Source organism: Rhyacophila brunnea, unplaced genomic scaffold (genome assembly GCF_057557595.1).
Source record: "Rhyacophila brunnea isolate RB1 unplaced genomic scaffold, BYU_Rbru_1.0 scaffold_118, whole genome shotgun sequence".
Taxonomy (NCBI): domain Eukaryota; kingdom Metazoa; phylum Arthropoda; class Insecta; order Trichoptera; family Rhyacophilidae; genus Rhyacophila; species Rhyacophila brunnea.
The window spans coordinates 1,027,864-1,047,342 of record NW_028232772.1 but is presented as its reverse complement, the minus strand read 5'-3'; the positions used below and the strand labels follow the sequence as shown (position 1 = coordinate 1,047,342).

The window sequence follows — 19,479 nt, the reverse complement described above, 5'->3', positions numbered from 1 at the left end:
AACGTACTCAGGTTTGTATTTAAATATTTTCAAATTAGCCACATTTTAAGTTTTACATACAAGTTTTACCTACTTATTGAGTTGATCAAAATACTCACTATTTGCACAAATAATGATGACTACTCCTAAAATCTCGGGATTTTCGATCTTGGGATATTGGAATCAGGAAATCGTGTTGCATTCCAAACCACAGCGCCTAACGTTGGAAATAAATTTAAGGAAATACTAATATGCACAAAAATGTATATATTATTATAAATGTGTCCTTACTAGTTTCGTTTTGACGAGTATTATATTATATTTGTTCAATTTGGATAATTTTAATTGTTTCATTGTAATGTATTTATAATGTAATTAACTATTTTTTTATTCAAAGAATAATTCACAAGATTTAAGAATGTAACATTCTTTTTATTAAACGTACCTACCTACATAATTTTGAAAATATTTCATTATAAATTTATTTTAAATTAAATTTAAAATTTATTATAAAAAATATTTTTTGAAAAAACTACGACACCCAGCAGGAATCAAACCTGCGTCTCTCAGGTTTCGCGCCCACGCACATTGACCACAATGCTAATAGTTATCCTATCTAATTGCGATAAATTTTAACTAATAAATGGCTCTTACAATACTCTCTGAAGCGCTTTCCAAACTGAGTTACTACTGGCGATCGGCCTAAATATATTTTAAATCAAAGTAGGTTTTAAGGAAGAGACCCATGCATTTTATCAGAAGTATTTTCAAAATTATATATATTTATTATGTATCAAGACAATTATTATTATTTATAATGTTTTTGTAATAACATACATTTTTGGCTTAAAATTTAATATTATGATGGTTTGTAACTTCTAGTAGGTACGTAGTGTAATTACTGTATTATTTAGTTGTGTGATACAAAGTTGGTATTTAACATATCAGTGATAATTCAGTGACAGTATAATATATTCAAAGCAGTGAAAAAAGATTGGTGGGTAAAGAAAAGCCGGTGTTCCACTTCAGTTTTTACTTAATCGGTGTTACTTTATAGATAGGAATAACAACTGAGTACTGACACTGGTTAAAACTGTTCTACAGACTGACTACAAAACTTATTAGCAACTTATATATACATGAAAAATACTAATACTATAAATTTAATGTTCAATATACGTTGACGATATTGGTGAATCTGATTCCAGTAATGGTTACTTTAGAGAATGATCTATATATATTTTTACTCAAGTCGATTGATATGACGATGCGAGTTTTTTGAGGTCTATTATAGAAGCTATGAACGTACATTAATTGTAAAATGTTATATTATTATCAAATTAATAATTTGACGAATTAATAAGTTGACACCCACTATGGCAGAGTTGCTTATGTATCAGCTCATAATGTAGTGGAGTCTCAGGTTGGAATCCTGGGTTTGAAAAATACACATATTGTTTTTTTTTTTTAACTTGTGTTAGAAAATGGGTGATATTTGAGTGAAAGCTGTTTCTCTGATGTCAGGCTCACCAGTTCAATAGCGAGGACTGAGTGGCTGGTCAATGCACTCTCTAGAGATGAAGACATTTTAAGCGATTAAATAAGTGTTTTGTTTTTAAAATTCTATTTTATTTTACTTAAATAAATTATTGTTTTTTTTTATTTTAATTCTTTTGCTATAAAATTATTTATTGCTTTGTTTTTTCTCTCTACTAAGTTGATTTACCTGTACTTTTTATTCTAAATGTCATGTTGTGAATGTCTTGAATTAATAATTTGTTATGTGCTCAATGTGTCTTTTAAAATAAATAAATGTACCTTATAGGTTGGGCGAGTGGATAACACCCATTTCTTGAAAAATCAGAAATCTGTTGACACAAAACTACCACTTATGATCTTATTAGGATCGGACATGGTCAAAAAAATATATCATGGTTTTATAAAATATAAGACTGAGTCGAAACGGATATGAATTTTAAGGTAGGATACGAATCAAAATCGTCAATATTGAAGAAGGTAGGAAAAGGAATTTTTCATTGATTCGTTCACATAATTATGTATAATTTGAATAATTTATTTTTTTAGAAACATGCATTTTTAATAAGAATTGTAATATAGCATATTTAGAAGGTAGCCTATGTTAAAGAAATATCGATGGACTAACTCTAAATTTAATATAATAATAAGTATACTTGATGTTACCTCATTTTTTATTACAACGTTTTTCTTAGCTTGTATTCTTATTTGTCCGGTGGTTCTTTGTCCGGTAAACATCTTGCAATAGATTTTTAACTAACTTCCCGACTAGCTAGACATTTGAAACTTTTAGAATATATCAGAACACGATGCCAATGCATTGTTTTCATACTTTTAGCCATCTTTAAGTAGAATTGAAATCATTTTCAGTTAATTCTGTTTTGTATGAAATGTTATTTCGACACCATTATTGGTTGCTAGGGGGTCTGGAGTCCTGGCAACAAAAGTATTAATATATAAGTGCGTTACTATGGAAATCAATATGACATGTCAAGTACAAATTTTTTTGATCGTTTAAGCTAGTCAAGTCAAGTTTATATGATTGAACAGAATTTAAAAACGTTGTATTTAAAAAGTTCTTTTTATCTTGTAATTATTATTATTTACCATTAGATTTACTTTTAAATCATAAAAGTTTGTGGAGAATTAAAAAAAATCTAATAAAACTGATAACATGACATCAAAAAGTATTATAAGAAAATATCATTTATACGACAATATATTTAGTAAAACGTTTCCGATATGTTTATTTTAAAATCAATCTTCCAAATTATCATAAAAATCATTAGAAATGAAAATAAATTATTTTATTACTAATATTAATCATTATCAAAATGTAAATGATGCATTGACTTTACGTTAGTCCGGTAGTAACTGATTGTATAAGGAAATTGCTTTTCAACTATATATTCTGAAAAAGGTGCGAGGTAAATGACTTGTAAATTATTAAACGACTTGGTAACTTATAGTACCCGTATGTTTAAATGCTGTTAATGTTATTTATAAAAAAAATGCCATGACAATCAAAAACAATACCTGTATCTATTATCTAAGGAAGTCTGATTTTATTAAAATAAATAGTTACGTAATGAATTTACTTTTACAGCAATTAGAGCATCATACTTAATTATTGTATCATTAAATATATCTATGAATAAAAATCTATGGATGCCATCGTTTTAAACTATTTTACTAATTCCATTTAGATTAGAAATAAACCTACATATCAGTGGTGAAGTTTGGAGGTAGGCTGTTAATATCCGACTTAAATAGTGCAAACTAAACTCTATCAGCCGTGAGTAAGTGTTTTCATTGAACTATGACTACAATTAGATGGTGATGGTTTGTTTTTAAAATTCAATTGAACAATAGAATTAGAACAATAGATTAGTTTTCTAACTCATAATAGATAATAGTCAAAAATACCATATAAAAATGCGATTAAATTATACATAATTTTTGATATTTTATCTACTGTGGTTTGGGTAGGGCTTAATTAATTAAAAAAAACGACCAACATTATATTGTGTTGGTAACATGTAACTATAATTATTTCAACGAAAAAAAAAAAGTATGAATGAAAAAGTTTGCTCTATTTTGTTGGATCGCCAATAGCATACCAAAACTATTATGTTTTAGCTTAGGCAGGATTTAATTGAATTCTTAAAAACTAACAACACCATCTGTACACTGTAGTCTTAGTTCAATAAAAACAAAAATGTATGACTGACAAAGTTTAGTATGCACTATTTATGTCGGAACTTAACTGCTTACCTCTACCCTTCGTCACTGCTATATTATATATACATATCGTTTATGTCACATTTAATCTACAGTAATGCTGCTAGGAAGTAAGCTACATATACGATTATAACGTATTTATATAAAGAAAACTATTTTGTTTGTATCATAAAGTTTTTTTTCCATGTTTCAGTTTGTATTTATATATTTATTACCAAAGAATATTTATATAAAATTATTCTATTGGACTAAACGTCAGGGCAAAATAAAATTTTGTAAACATTTTATTTCGTCCGTGTAATAATGTGTCAATGATTCCATATTATGAATTTGGATAGGTAAGCTGGTGGTTTAAAAAAATACTTTATCTGTTTGTGTTTTGACTGGTTTAAAGTAATCAGAAGTTCAATGGCTCTCAACAAAGTACTTCGCTGACTAATTAACATCCGTTGTTTGATGATAAAAAAATATACCACTTTTAAGTGAAATTTTTATACACCAGCATAAGACGTATACCTACTTAAAGATATTTTAAAAGAATAGTGAATTAGTTTATTCATGTAAGATAATTTAAATCGTGAATCAGGTTACTAAGGTAGGTACCTCAAAAGACTGTTCAAATAATTTAACATTTTATTCATCACCATAAAAACCACAATATACAAAAATATAAAGCACACAATCAACTCTTTCAAAGCGACAAATATTTTAAAAATATTATCGCGCAAAAATATATAATACTAAATAGGCATTGAAAATACTGATTTACTATTAAACAATAGTAGAATCTCTATATATATAAAAATCTCGTGTCACGATGTTTGTGGTCGCACTCCTCCGAAATGGCTCGACCGATTTTTATGAATTTTTTTATGTATATTTGTTAGATATGAGAATAGGTCAACAAGTATATTTCATACCGCTAGGTGATTATGGTATCTCTATACGGAAAATTTTTTCTTTTATTTTTTTGACAATTTTTTTTTGTATTTTTTTTATTATTTGGCATCAAAAAATACTTATAAACCCAAATTTTCACCCTCCTACCCCTACCCTCCCATTTTTTAATCGCGATTTTATTATTTTTGTATGAACAAATTTAACCGTCGTTCGTATTTCAAACAGAACGAAATTATTTATGTTGTTGAATGACAGATGGCGCTACGTCCGAGAAGAATTCAAGAGAAGCATCGCGTCATTTTGACATTTCATTCGGCATATCACAACGCAGTGCGTGCAAAATTTTGTACGATTTATTTTAATTTATCTATTTTTGTGTGCGTGTATTACAGTGCACAATGCCAGCAAGACGCAAGGGGGGCCATTTGGGCCGTCGAACGAATAAAGCAACAAACATGTGAAATAGTAGAGCAGAAAGAACAGACGGACAAATCCAACAAGATAACAAAAACGTGCGTGTGAGCATGTCACAATTGCGTGCATCTCAATCACAAAAGGCACGAGCTGAACGAAATCAACAACGACAATTGGAACGGAGCCAAGCGTGCCGGTTCGTAGTTAACAAACGCAGAGAAAATGACTGACAACGCCAACAAGTAGGTACATCGAGCATTTACATCCGCTTCGTTCTTTCGTCTCGCATTCGAGTACGAGCCAGATATTGAATATTCCGCTCATTCGAAAGTGCGTATTGGTGCTATGGACAAAGAATGTCCCCATTGTCATGCGATCAAATTCAAACATGAGTCAGCCGGGATGTGTTGCGCATCAGGAAAAGTGCAACTACCAGAAATTGAGACACCACCAGAACCATTGAACGGCTTGCTCATCGGCACGGTTCCAGATTCAAACCTGTTCCTGAAGTCCATTCGCACATTCAATTCATGCTTCCAAATGACTTCGTTCAGAGCAACAGAAATTGTTCACAATACTGCGGCAAATGGTCAACAATTCCATTCTACGTTCAAAATCAAAGGCACAAAGTAGTCTCATTGCTGCCAATGCCAAACGAACCACATAATTTTTTACAAATCTACTTCATGGGCGGTGAGGACAACAATCGTGTGGATGCACGTTGCTTCAATTTGCTTAATGCCAGGCGCATCGTCGGCGAACTGGACGCCATATTGAATGAGCACAATGAATTATTGAAATACTTCAAAGCACACATGCACGAATTGCAAAGTGACAATCACGCTATTGTTATCAATCCTGATAAAACACCAGCTGGAGAGCACGTGTGTCGATTCAATTCGCCTATTGTTGACGACATTGCTGGAATCATGGTTGGCGACCGCACATCGACGCGAGAAATCGTGATTCGAAGAAGAAACAATAATCTGGAGTTCATCGCTGACGCACACCGTTCATGCGACGCTCTCCAATATCCGCTTATTTTCTGGAAGGGACAAGACGGATATTGCATAAACATTAAACAACGAGATCCTGTCACAGGTAATTCATTCATTATGAACATCATTACTCATTTTGAATTGAGAAAATGAATGGTTGGTGTTTTTTTGTTTTTATCGGCGGTCATCGTCTACAGCGCTCCATTCTCTTTCTGTCATAGATCCCATCCCTACACACTTACGATAAATTCGGTATTTTTTATTTAACAACCAAAATATTCACTAGAAATAATTTATATGGCAGAACAACGTTTGCCGGGTCAGCTAGTAATTATATTAATACGTATAATTTCTATAAGTAAGTACCTCATAAAATTCCATTTTTCAATTGATTAATAATTAAATAAGCATTAAACTACCAATTTAATTTTTAATATTTGTTGATAACTATTTTAGCTATCAAACCATTTGATTATCAAGTATATGTCTACCACACAGTTCTGGTCGTAATATCCTAGGTTCTTTAATAAAAATATACTAGTCTTGATAATAATGTCAAAAATAAAAACTAAAATAACCATAGACTGGGATGGAGTAAAAACTTATGTACATTATTAATTATAAAAAGAAGAATATTTAGAACTATATTTTTGAATGGTTTAAAACTAGGGGCGGCAGGTTATATGAAGGTATGGTGAAACAGGCAGATATGGTGAGGCAGGCTGATGATTATCTTGATATGACTTGATTAAGTTGCGGCAAAATTTCCGCGTTAACATTATTTATGTGGGTACGTTATAATGACCAAAGTAAATCCTCCGTGATGCCCTGCATTTTTTTTATCGCGTCGCTGTTTTCTCGTAAGTTGTCGGCTATTGTTGGCCTACTTCATTCAGTTGTATGAGAAAGTCGATTCCTTGCCCCTCTTTTTATTTAATACCTCTATGGTTTAAAATCAATAAAAAACGTATCTACAATTAACGCAATATTAAAAAAAAATATCTTTTCAATTGATTTAGAATTTACATGATATATATATACATACAACCTATACTTATACCAATATGGAAAGACTACATGTACAAGAAAATTATTACATACCTTCGTCGTTTTGTTTATCGGGAGTCCGAGGCGGTGAGGCGGGTGGCGGTGGCGGTCGTAAAAGCAAGGGTGGCCAAACACAAGCTGGGTAACCCAGCGGTCCACAATACATTAGGGCACCCAGTTCAGCTATGGAAAATAGAATATTGAAAGTTTTTAAATATTATAATGAAAATAATGAAATAATATAGAAAATGGAATAGATCATTTATTTCTAGCCACACCGCCCCAGTTTCAATATGACGGGATTGGGTCAAAATCCCAAAGACCGGAATCCCGAAGGCCGAAATCCCGAATGGTGAAATCCCGAATGGTGAAATCCCGAATGGCCGAAATCTCGAAAAATAAAAAAAATTACAAACAGTAAAAATTGCGCAATCTTAATACTTATCTTGAATTGCGCAAATTTTACGAGAGAGACAAAAGACCATTTTTTGTGGAAAAATGGGTTTTTGTCTCTCTTGTAAAAATTGCGCAATTCAATATAAGTGTTAAGATTACGCAATTTTTTACAGGAGAGACAAAAACCCATTTGTTCTATGATTGATTAATCGATATTGCCCGATTTGCTCTTGATTGCACAATTATTACTGTTTTTTGTATTACTGTATTTTTTTATTTTTTGGGATTTCGGCCTTCGGGATTCCGGCCATTCGGGATTTCGGCATTCGGGATTTCGGCTTTCGAGATTTAAGCTTTCGGGATTTCGGCCATTCGGGATTTCACCATTCGGGATTTCGGCCTTCGGGATTTTGACCCAAACCCGTCATATTGAAACTGGGGCAGTGTGGCTAGAAATAAATGATCTATTCCATTTTCTATATTATTTCATTATTTTCATTATAATATTTATATTAAATTAATTGTACTAGTAACAATAAAACAAATATAATCACAAATTCTATATTTGCTTATCAATAATACTTGTCACCTAGTCATTGTATTAAAAAACCGATGTATCGTAATTCCAAAAAGAACACTCATAAAACGCAACATAAGATGTTATATGCGCTTAACTGTAATGGAACCATAAAGACTGGTTGTTGAAATTGTAAATTTTTATCATGAGTATACTAAAAATATGAATTGGGTCTGTAAGATGTGACAATCGATGTACATTTTTTTAATATTTTCGGCTAAAATTGGACTAAATACACAATTTTTCTGAGATACAAAAATAAACATAAAAAAAAACTTAGAAAGGCCGATAGTATTATTACACGTAATCACTATGGACTTACAGCTTTATGGTTGTATGAATTCTAGGTTTTTGTTATGAATAAGGTAAGAAAAGCATACAAATTAACTAATTTTTGGGGGAAATCGGACCTAAGATACCCTGGCTCTGAGACACTGACACAATCAGCACAATAGGCATACAAATTTAGAAAATCCGATTGGATTTTTAACGTTGTTTTTCAACTTTGCTTTGGAAACCGTGAAATTACAATATATTTGGTGGTATTCATGATTGTCGAATTTGTCATAAACATAATATTATTTGTAACAATATGTTTTCTCGATGATATAAATGCAATTTGACTATATAAACAAATATGAGCACAATAATTATTGTAAAATTGAATTGAATATTTAAATTGTACAAACCTCTCGCCCTTGCGTATTCTTTTAATCCGTCGACTCCGAAAGAAAAGTCTCTGGCTGATGATACCATGGAAAACGCACTGAGCTTTTCCCTCTCCCTTTCACAGAATGCACTCAGTGCTATTCCACGTCTCCTGTCCCTCTCATACGCCAGTAGTAATCCAGAAGTATCAGGTGGTGGGGTAAGAGGAGAGGGGGGAGCCTCTTGTTTCAGCATGCTACCCTGGTGAATAATGAAAAACATCGTAATTAAAAATTATGTAATGGCATTTTTTTAATATGTTTGAAATCTCGGAATACTTCTTTATTTTGCGATCATGAAATCTCAGAATTGAAAATGCTAAGATATTTTGTATGATACATTTCGTTTTGAAAATAACTATATTTAAGAACTAACGACGTAGAAATGAGATAGTTCTTCAAATTAATCGGCATAAAATCAGGAAAATCTCTATGTAGGTAACCAATTAATAAATTAATTTTGTTGAATCATTTTCGTTTTTTTAGATGTCAGTTATTTAATCAAATAAAGAGTCATTTTTAATTTAAAATATTTTAGACATCAATTCTTTTTTGTTATAAGAATAATGAAGATAACTTAAATAATGTTTAATTAAATATAAAATCTCATTGACAATACATCGTCATAGAGTAGTAGTGTAGCTAGATTTTATTCCTTATAAATAAATAAATTTAAATTAAATTTATTTCTTAAAATTACGTGTAAGTCCATATTATTATAATACTACCAATCCCTAAAGTTAGAGATGCGGATTGAAAATTCTGTATTTATTATTAAATTTGTAATGTATACGAAACATTGATGTTATATACGAAATGATGTTAATTTAAAATTTAGGCAGAAAAGCGTGATTTTTAAATCGAAATAACGACAATCAAAACTGCATAGAGCAACATGCAATTAGAAATGCATATTATAATATAGGTACCAAATATTGATGGCTAGTAAAGTTTATGGTAAATGATTTTAATAAAATTACAGAGCTTAGTCATTTTCCTTCATTGCAAAAGTTGAATTTTTAAAACAACTATATACCTATTTCTTGCATTCTTAGTAGGTTTACAGTTATATCTAGGTGAGTCTAAATTAACAACACTTTTTTTTAATTAAAAAGTTTAATGTTTCTGTTCAGTGGTGGTCTTAACCATGTCGAGGTGCATTGTTTGGTCTCCCAAGGTGCAGAACTAACCTGCCATTGGTAATGCCAATTGGGAAGGCAATAAATCTATTCAACCAATCACTTTGGATATTGACATATTCCACCTGCGTGAGATGTGGATAGGTCTATAAATTCTTAAAATAGGGTATGCTTAGCTCATTCGATGTATCTAATTTATATTTGTTTGTATTAACACTTTTCTACTGTTTAATGCTGATATATTTCTTTTTTTAATATATGATATAGTTTTATTCTAAATATCATGTTATGAACGTGTATCAAAATAATTATAATTTGAATTATAAACCTTCTTGCGAAAATTTCACATATTATGCAATACACTTTCATTGATTTTTTTACTCTTTGATTCATTTTATTGTTCTCTACTTTTTACTGTAACATTTTGTTTGGTTATGAAAATTACTAGTGTATAAAATCGTAACAAATCAATTATTGTGTCTGAACTAATAATATAATCTGAATGATCGCAAAAATAACCCTGGTATTTGCTGTAATGGTATTTATGGTAATGGAAAGCTATAACGTAAAACTTCCACGTAGTGTTATTATTGTGCAATCCCTTGATGAGTTAAGTCGTTCTGTATGATGACTGAAATGTTTCTGGAGCACTTCAGTAGAGTGGTAATGGAAATGATTTTCCATTACATATTGTCATTGTTATATTCTGAGAATTGAGGATAAGTCAGTTACTTTTACTTTTAAAAATTTTATTCGACAATAAAATGTTGATAATTTTGATTAAAAATTATTTTTAAAGCACGTGTCCGTTAAGTATAACGTTATTATTAACACTAAAATTATATTATCGTTTCATTTTTGAATGCCATTTTTATATATTGTAAAATAAAAATGGGTACCTATATCGATTATGGTTGATGATAAAACGTGAGAACAAAGAACAAAAGCTTTAGAGGTGTGGACACAGTTAAGACACTAATATTAAACTGACCACGGTTATAATAATAACTTTCAATCTTACTAAATGTTTTATTGTTATAACCTAATGCAAGTACTTTAGAATTTTAATTATATTTATTATTATACGTATATATTAAAAACATGAACATCGATTTCAACAAAAGTGTCCAGTGTCCGTTAGGACGAAGGTGTTGTATATAATATATACATTTATAACAATTGTGGGAAAATGTACAATAAGTTAAATATATCGTATATATTATGTACCTACTTAATTACTTGTTAATTATTTCTATTACTCTATCAATATGTTAATTAAATTTTAGACAGGTCATTTTATAATAATATTATAATAAAAGAACACATAATAATACAAATTATCAATGCCTAGGCTTTATAATATGTAGGTACATTGATTTTATTTTCAAATATCATATAATAATATACGAGTATCATGCAATGTCCGCTTTATGATGGTTAAAATCGAAGACTTTTTGATAATTTAAATCAATTACCACTTAATCTTTAGATGTTTATATCTCAAAGCTCAACATCAAAGCATTTTCGTTTATCCAAATGTTTATGAGAGAATGAAACCTGCAAGTACAAATTATAATACCATATGGTTGAAGTTAACATAAAATATTATTATCTATTATGTATTAGTAATGCAAATGTAATACTAGTATATAAATGTACAGCTAAATAAGCCTAATATGAGACTTTGTAGCTTAATAAAAAAAAAGAATAACACATGTCCAATAATAACGATAGGTAAGTCTGATTTATAACAAAGGATTATTTCATTCAAATCGTTTCATCGATAAATGGACTGAAAAAATATAAAAATATAAAAATCTTTATATTCTTGATTTAGTTCCAATTGTACCTTATTATTTTAATGACTTTAGTAGTAGCTTGGTTCAATAATATTCTACCGGTATTTTATTTCTACATCTATGTAATTTTATATTCCAGTGCTATTATCCACATTTTACAAAATGACACCTATTGCAGTGAGTAAAGTGTGTATTTTGCGAAAGTCACAATATTGAAGACGCTTAAATTGTATTCCGATATATTATACCGCAGCATTATTACATTTTTCTTTAATTTGAGCTTGAATTTTACTAATATTTTGTGAAGATTATTTTATATTATTACAACATTTTTCTTATCTCGTATTCTTATTCGTCCGGTACAAATCTTTTAATCGATTTTTAACTAACTTCCCGACTAGCTAGACATTTGAAACTTTTTGAATATATCAGAACACGATGCAAATGATTTTTTTTAATACTTTTAGCCATCTTTAAGTAGAATTTATTACATTTTCAGTTAATTCTGTTTTATATGAAAAGTTATTTCGACACCATTATTGGTTGCTAGGGGGTTCTAGCAACTAAATTATTAATATATACGTGCGTTACTATGGAAATAAATATGAAATGACATTTCATTATTCAGTATTTCTATCAAGTACAAATTTTTTGAATAGTTTAAGCTAGTCAAGTCAAGTTTATATGATTCAACAGAAAATTTAAAAACGTTTATATAAAAAGTTCTTTTTATCTTTTAATTTACTTTGTCCAAAGCTTAGCTGTTCTTTTATTACTTAAATAATAAGTATCAAAAATGCGTTATTATTTTTAATTATTTAGATTTTATTATAAAATAAAATAAAATATAGGAATATGCATATGCATATTTATATTTAATATTAAAAATATTTGATAATTAATATTTTAATAAGAATACAAAACCTTTGTTAATACTCATAGCCATATAGGTACAATATTTTCTAAATAATATGCTTTCCATGCATATGTCTTAAAATACAATAAAATTCAATGCTGAGTATTCAAAAGTATTCAAAAAACGTAGAGTAGGTCAGTGGTGAAGATTGTATGTTGGAGAGATTTAAATGATTCGCGATTGAAATTAACTACATATACTTACTTGGACAGTAAAGTTATATTTAAGTTTTAATATTAAGTAAATGTTAAAAATACCTAATATCATACAAATACCAAGCTTTAATACGTCGTACGAAAATAATGATTTTTTTAAAAGCTCACATATAATATTGTCACAGCGTACAGTTGCGTATGTTTTAAATAATCACATGTCATAAACTCGGAATCAAGTCGTCGGTTGGATATTGCGCGAGCGTAGTAATTCAGAACTTCTTAGCGGATTACAAACATACGATTACCTAGAATGTGCTATTGTTTTTCACACATTTAAAACGCAAAGATTGCGATGGAATAATCTCACATAAAGGACTTATTTCCATCAGACCTAAGAACAAGGGTTATGCGATCTTTGTCAATAATATACAATGGCGAGTCCTAAAGATGACTGTTGTAAAGGTCGTTTGGTTTTGTACCGTTTAAAAAAAAGATTTTTTTCCGGTTAGTTACATATTCAAACACGCGCGTTAACATGTTCTTACTCCCTACTTCAGTTTTAGTTTGTCAATTTATGGCCACGGCCATATGTTGTAGCTTAACTACTGGGGAATGCCAAAAGAAATGGCGTATTTAAAAAAAAAACACTACCTTATTCTTAGGTCAATAATTATTATAAAGCAATCATTATTCATAGGATGTTTATCACACTTGAATAGTCAAAAACAAAGCTTATAATTAGTATCTTTAGAATTATCTTCAAATGTGTTAATCTTGCCCACTTTTTGAATAATAAAATGCCTAATTCTTGTCAAATTTGGGATCACCGAGATTATCAATATAATTTTTTATCATACATATTTCACTATAATAATGTCGACATAAATTATTCTGATGGTTTTATAAATGCGTTTAAAAATTAATAAATGTAAAAAATCTTAACACCACTGCACATTTATGTACTTAAATATGACTATATTCTTAAACATTCAAGCGAGAAGTTTAAAAGAATACTATTTTATGTAATAAAAATACTTTATGCAGTCATTAAATGTTTAAAATAAATATAACAGATAATAAGGCTTCAAAATTATATAAATAGATTATCTACAACGTTTAAGGTATGTCCAGGATCATGCTTTGAAAATAGAATAAAAGCTCCATTTTGACCTACGCTGAGCATGTCCCCCCTTTAATCCATTATAGGAGAGTATGTAATGAATTTAGATAACATATTTATAATATTGTTTGCGGAATTTTTACACAGCTTATGTGTGTCACTTTGCTTACAGACGTCGCTGGAAATCACTTGAATTATATTTTGCTGGTATTCTGATGATGTGTCTAATTTAGGTACCTATGGGTAATTAAAATGATTTAAATTATTTGCTGCTGTCTGCAAATTGTTTCTTTACAAATTAAATGCGTTAAGAGCATACATTACTTCAGTGAAACGGCAAATAATTTTCAACTATAGGTGCGACGAAATTTTGGACTCGCTGACAATTGCAGAGCGAAAGTCGAGCTGTGAACACGTCAATTTGTTTCGTGATGGCGACGGGGGTATTAATTCTTAATTCGTGTAAAGATGACTAAAACACGTTACCAATTTACTTGAAAAAGAAAACACGTCAATGAATATATTATTATTGTTACTAATAGAACATTAAATTGACGCATGTTGGATTTATATGACAAATTATATTTCGTTCGGCACGCGTCATATGCACAATCTACAATAAACACTAGCCACGATATTTTTAGACCTTAATTGAGGTATAGCCTTAAATAATCATTTGAAATCAAATCTTTGCTATTGTTAATTGTTTTTTTTCGATTTTTTGCTTAAATGAGTTAATCTCTGATATTATTCGTCAACGTATTAAAGAAATTTTGATATTGGGTTAATGTGTTGTGTGTCTTGTATACCATCTGTGATTGTTTGTTTTGTCGCAGTTAAGCTGTCGATTGAACGACATTCTGATATGCAAATATGTCCTTCAGTAATACTTAATGATTATTTGAATAGTTTCGGTAACGTCTCTCAATGTTGATCAATGCGCCGAAAATGTGCAGCTGTTATACCAACGTGGAATAATGCATAAGAAAATAACTATTGACAAAATTCATGTGATAAAAATTTGAGAGTGGTATTTGTTTAGTTGAAAATCTCATGGCCTTTTTTATAATAAATCTTCTAAAAAAATTAAAATATTAATTTAATTCTTTTAATTAATCGAATGACGAATACTTTTAATCTAATTTTAATCATATCGTATATTATTTTAATTCAATTATATTTCTTTTTTTGACCATGTCCAATTATAATACGATAATAAGGCCATCCACGACGTAAAAGATTGTTTTACTTAACAAATTAATGCTTTTTTGAGAAATGAATGTTAGTCAGTTGCTCAATCTATTAGCTCAAGACTCAAAATACAAATTGACAACCCCTATATTATGTGTTTTCCAGACCCAGGATTTGAACCTGGGACCCACGAAATTATAAGCTGACGCATAGTCCGCTCGTCCATTGCCATACTATATTGTTAGGTATATAAATAACAACACAATTACCTAACCTAACCTAATATTTATTTTGTCAAATTTCAGTATTAGAGAACGATTTGTGGTTAGGTAGTTAATTGTTTTTAACTAAAAGTGGACACGCATGAATAAATAAGTAATATTAATAAACACATACGTATTTATTGTACGAATACTTTATTATGATTAAGTTATCATTATATTGTAGAAATATTTTGTAGGTTTCGGTCAAATACAATAATTTAAATAGTAATTTTAATAAATCTAATCATTTCATAAATTCAATGCATTAAGATTCCGCTATAAAACATATAAAATCGTTTCTCTACTTATTAGATATTTGATTAATAATTTATTCATTCAAAATTCTTAAATATCATCGGTGGGTAACTATCAAACATAAATCAACATAAAATATTGAGACAAAAAAGCATCAAATTAGAAATGAATTTTAGTATAGATATTATGTGGATTACCCAATAAAAAGAAACTTAGGTTTTCCATGATATAATGTTCCGTTTTATAAAGAGCAGAAAAAATACAATATTACAAGATTCATTAATTAATAAAAAATATTGTTTAGCTGAATCCTAATCAACCGTAATATTAAAATTTTGTTAGTTTTGGTTATTCCTAAGTCCATGTGTTACGAATAATATTACTATCTAATCATTATGGCTACATTTAAGTTGTACATATGCAGTTCATCGTGGGACACTTATTCGTACGCCGCAGTACGTGAAACATTAGTTCGTATAACATTTTATCAAATGACGAGTTCTTCTTTGAACATTTCACCGTGGCACATATTACAAAATGTGGCGATAGTTTGCAAATAGTACTGTTCCAGTTAGATTAACCATAACCATACCTAACCTAACCTAGTAAAGGCATCTCCACATGTTGTAGCATACGTACAAATATACTACATGGAAATATTCAACAAAGAACTCGTCATTTGATTTAATGTTACATGAACTCATGTTTCACGTACTGCCACGCACGAATAATTGTCGTGCGGTGAACTGTTTACGTGCAAATTTCCGGATACGAATCGCTATGTACCTAATTATTAATATTAAAATTAACCATTCGTTGATTAATAGAGTAGATAATAAATATCATCAGATTCTCTCGAGACCGATTTAGCTAAATGCAAAATATTATGCTGATTTTAAATAGTAATTGTTTCTTCTTGAAGGTTTCTTTGAACAAAAAAATGATATTCGAAGCCACTGTATTTCAAACCAGTCAAACATTGTTCAATCGTCATTGTAGTATTAATAATGTTCATTGTCGCATTGAACCCTACAAAACAGATTTAATACAAATACAATTAAAATTTCCTCTGAGACTAAAATTAGCATAGGTAAGTACTTAATAAATCTATGTCACATTAACACACTATAAACTTTAGTCAACCTCTTGAAGAGAATAATATCAATAATTTGAGAGTAAAAATATCAATAACAAATGATAAACGGATTCTAATAATTTTTATGTATTCTTACAAAGGTATATCTGAAAAAATAATAGACACCTAAGTACATTCTTAATTAACAGATTATATTATATTTGTTATTGAAATATTATTCGCCATGTTAAGTATTTAATGGATTTGTATAAATTTTCATATGTAGAGATATGCATATAAAAATTATTAACATCGTGGCCATTTAACCTATAATTTAATATACTTTATATAATTAAAATAACATACAATATTTAGTACTTATTCTCCATACATTTGATTATCATAAGAACTGGTTTAGCCTACTTAAATTGTAAATTATTAACTGTGTTTTATTTTCATTAATAGATACAATGTGTTTTCAATTAAAATTTATTGTTAACACAATTAATTAAACATGATTTAATATTAACTACTTATACTGACACTTCATATATACGTCATATTGTGCTTATATGCCACTATGAGTCGAGATCAGTATAATATTACTTCCATATACTACAAGAACCTACCTATATCTATAAATAATATATAACTATATAATAGACGAACCAAACATCCAATTGCAATGTTAAATCGTCTGAAATATTGGGTACGCTAGATAATTGTATGTATAACATTGATGCATTATATCAATAAGGTTTTTCATCAATAGGTAGTTAGGTACATATCTATAAAAGTATGCAGTAATACCTTATATTAGTATAACACTTATATTTATTTTTAAGAGACAGTAAAAACATATTAAGCAATCCAAGAAACATTTAAAAAATGGGAAGTGTGTTACTTTATGGGTATGGTTACAAGAACGTACGAATCTCGAGTGTAGATAAACAAATGGAAAAACTAAAACACATGTTATAAAATATATTATTCAGGTCTGTATCAAAATATGCATAAAATTTTATCATGTAAACGCAACGCGCATAAAATATTGTTAATAGGTACTTGAATATATTCAGGAGATTCTGAATTTCTTACGTTTAATGGCTTGCCCCCATTAAGTCATGAATTAAAACTGGCATCAAAGTCTCAGTACATGGCATTTCTATATTATTAATCTATCTTGTGAAGAAATCGCACTCAATTCAGTTTAAAATAAAAGCTATATTTGAATTATTATATTAGACAAAACATGGTCCGCTGTTTGCATTATTATTATAAGTATTTACACAAATACATAGGTATATATATTTTTAGTACCTATATCGTTAATTAGGTGTATATATTCATTTTAGTAGCGTTTTTATAGTGCAATTTTTTAAATATTACATTATATGTTTCACAATACATTATGTTAAAAAGTAACATATGTGCTAAAACTGTCACTGATTGATTGCATTGCAGAATAACATAATATATTATAATATTTAAAGTACATAATAATTAAACATGAATGTACTCTGAAAAATAAGACTCCATGACGTTCTCCTGACTTCACCAAAGATTCAGAATAATCTAATAACTTTAATCTTATTTAAATAATAAAATTATTTCTAAAATAAAAATGTATAAATAGAAAATATCTTACCAACTTCATAACAAGAAGAATGACACAAGTTTGGCAGCTGTCAAAAATTGTTCACCATGATGTTTATCACGAAACAATAAAGCGGCAATGTCTTTCAATGATTGTTAAAAAGCTCTCAGCAAATCATAAACAAACTTATCGAAGCTTTCAGGAACAATGTCTGTTTACCGCGTCAAAGCTTTTGTGACATTGATATAACTGTTACGTCAAAATAACACCGCGCGTATTTACGATTAGACACCACGGACAATAATGAAAATATCAATATTTCACTTAATTTACTACCTACGTGCTTTGTCGGGCGGCATAGGAAAAACTCGTTTGTTTATTCTTGATGTCGCGATAGCGTTCGCAGGACGTTACATTAAGTTGATTAGCTTTAATTTGATTGGACTCGAAAACTTGATTATTACGATTGTAATTTGTGAAGGTATAATCTGTAATAATTGACATCGATTTAGACTTTTGAAAGGTTCATTAATTATTTATTAGCCGTAATTCAAATATTTCGATTAAGTATTACTTATATAAAGTTTTTCATTAGAAATTAAAAAAAAACACTTCAATGATTATTAAGTTTAGTTATTCTTATAAATTAAATACTAAAATCTTTCTATACAATAGTTTAAGTAAAAATTTTCTTAGTTTTAAAATTAAATGAATTATTATGATTTTTTATAATAAGGTGTTAAAATGTTCATTCACTTTGAATTTTAAAATCTTTTCCGATTTTTAATGGTTGGTCAATTTAGTGATTTTGAAGATTTCATTAACGAGATCGTTATGTTATGTTGATAATTTATCGCGTGGTTGGTTACAGAGGGGCACGTGTCTCTCGGGTGCGTCGCCACACCTGACTGAAGACAGGAGGCTCGCGTATATTATCTGAAACAAGCGCCAGGACAATCAGACCGGGGTGGGGGCAACGGGAACGGATCACCTGTGATGAAGAGAGAGGGGCTAAGGGATGCGCCGAGCTTTGTTTCACTTTCATACACGATTATCACATTTCCATAAAAACTGTCACATCTCCATGCGTCACACTTGTTCAAAGAAATATTTTAAAGCAGTCTGGTCTAATCAAAAATAACTATAATACTTACATACCATTTAATAATATGCA

At 29.4% G+C, this 19,479-nt stretch overlaps 1 protein-coding gene across 3 annotated transcripts in view; it reads right to left on the bottom strand.

The window, feature by feature from the left end:
• Positions 1 to 19,215, bottom strand: part of LOC147078216 (uncharacterized) — a 45,489-nt gene extending 26,274 nt beyond the window's left edge. Inside the window, exons 1-3 of one of the 3 annotated variants that reach the window (XM_085960574.1) lie at positions 18,357 to 19,215; positions 8,778 to 8,997; positions 7,170 to 7,298 (exon numbers count right to left, since the gene is read on the bottom strand). In XM_085960574.1, coding sequence (XP_085816700.1) covers positions 7,170 to 7,298; positions 8,778 to 8,997; positions 18,357 to 18,365 — 358 coding nt within the window. In that variant the 5' untranslated portion in view covers positions 18,366 to 19,215. The remainder of the gene's footprint in view (positions 1 to 7,169; positions 7,299 to 8,777; positions 8,998 to 18,356) is intronic. The other 2 variants (XM_085960575.1, XM_085960576.1) reach the window with 2 other exon arrangements.
• Positions 19,216 to 19,479: the final 264 nt, after the last annotated feature.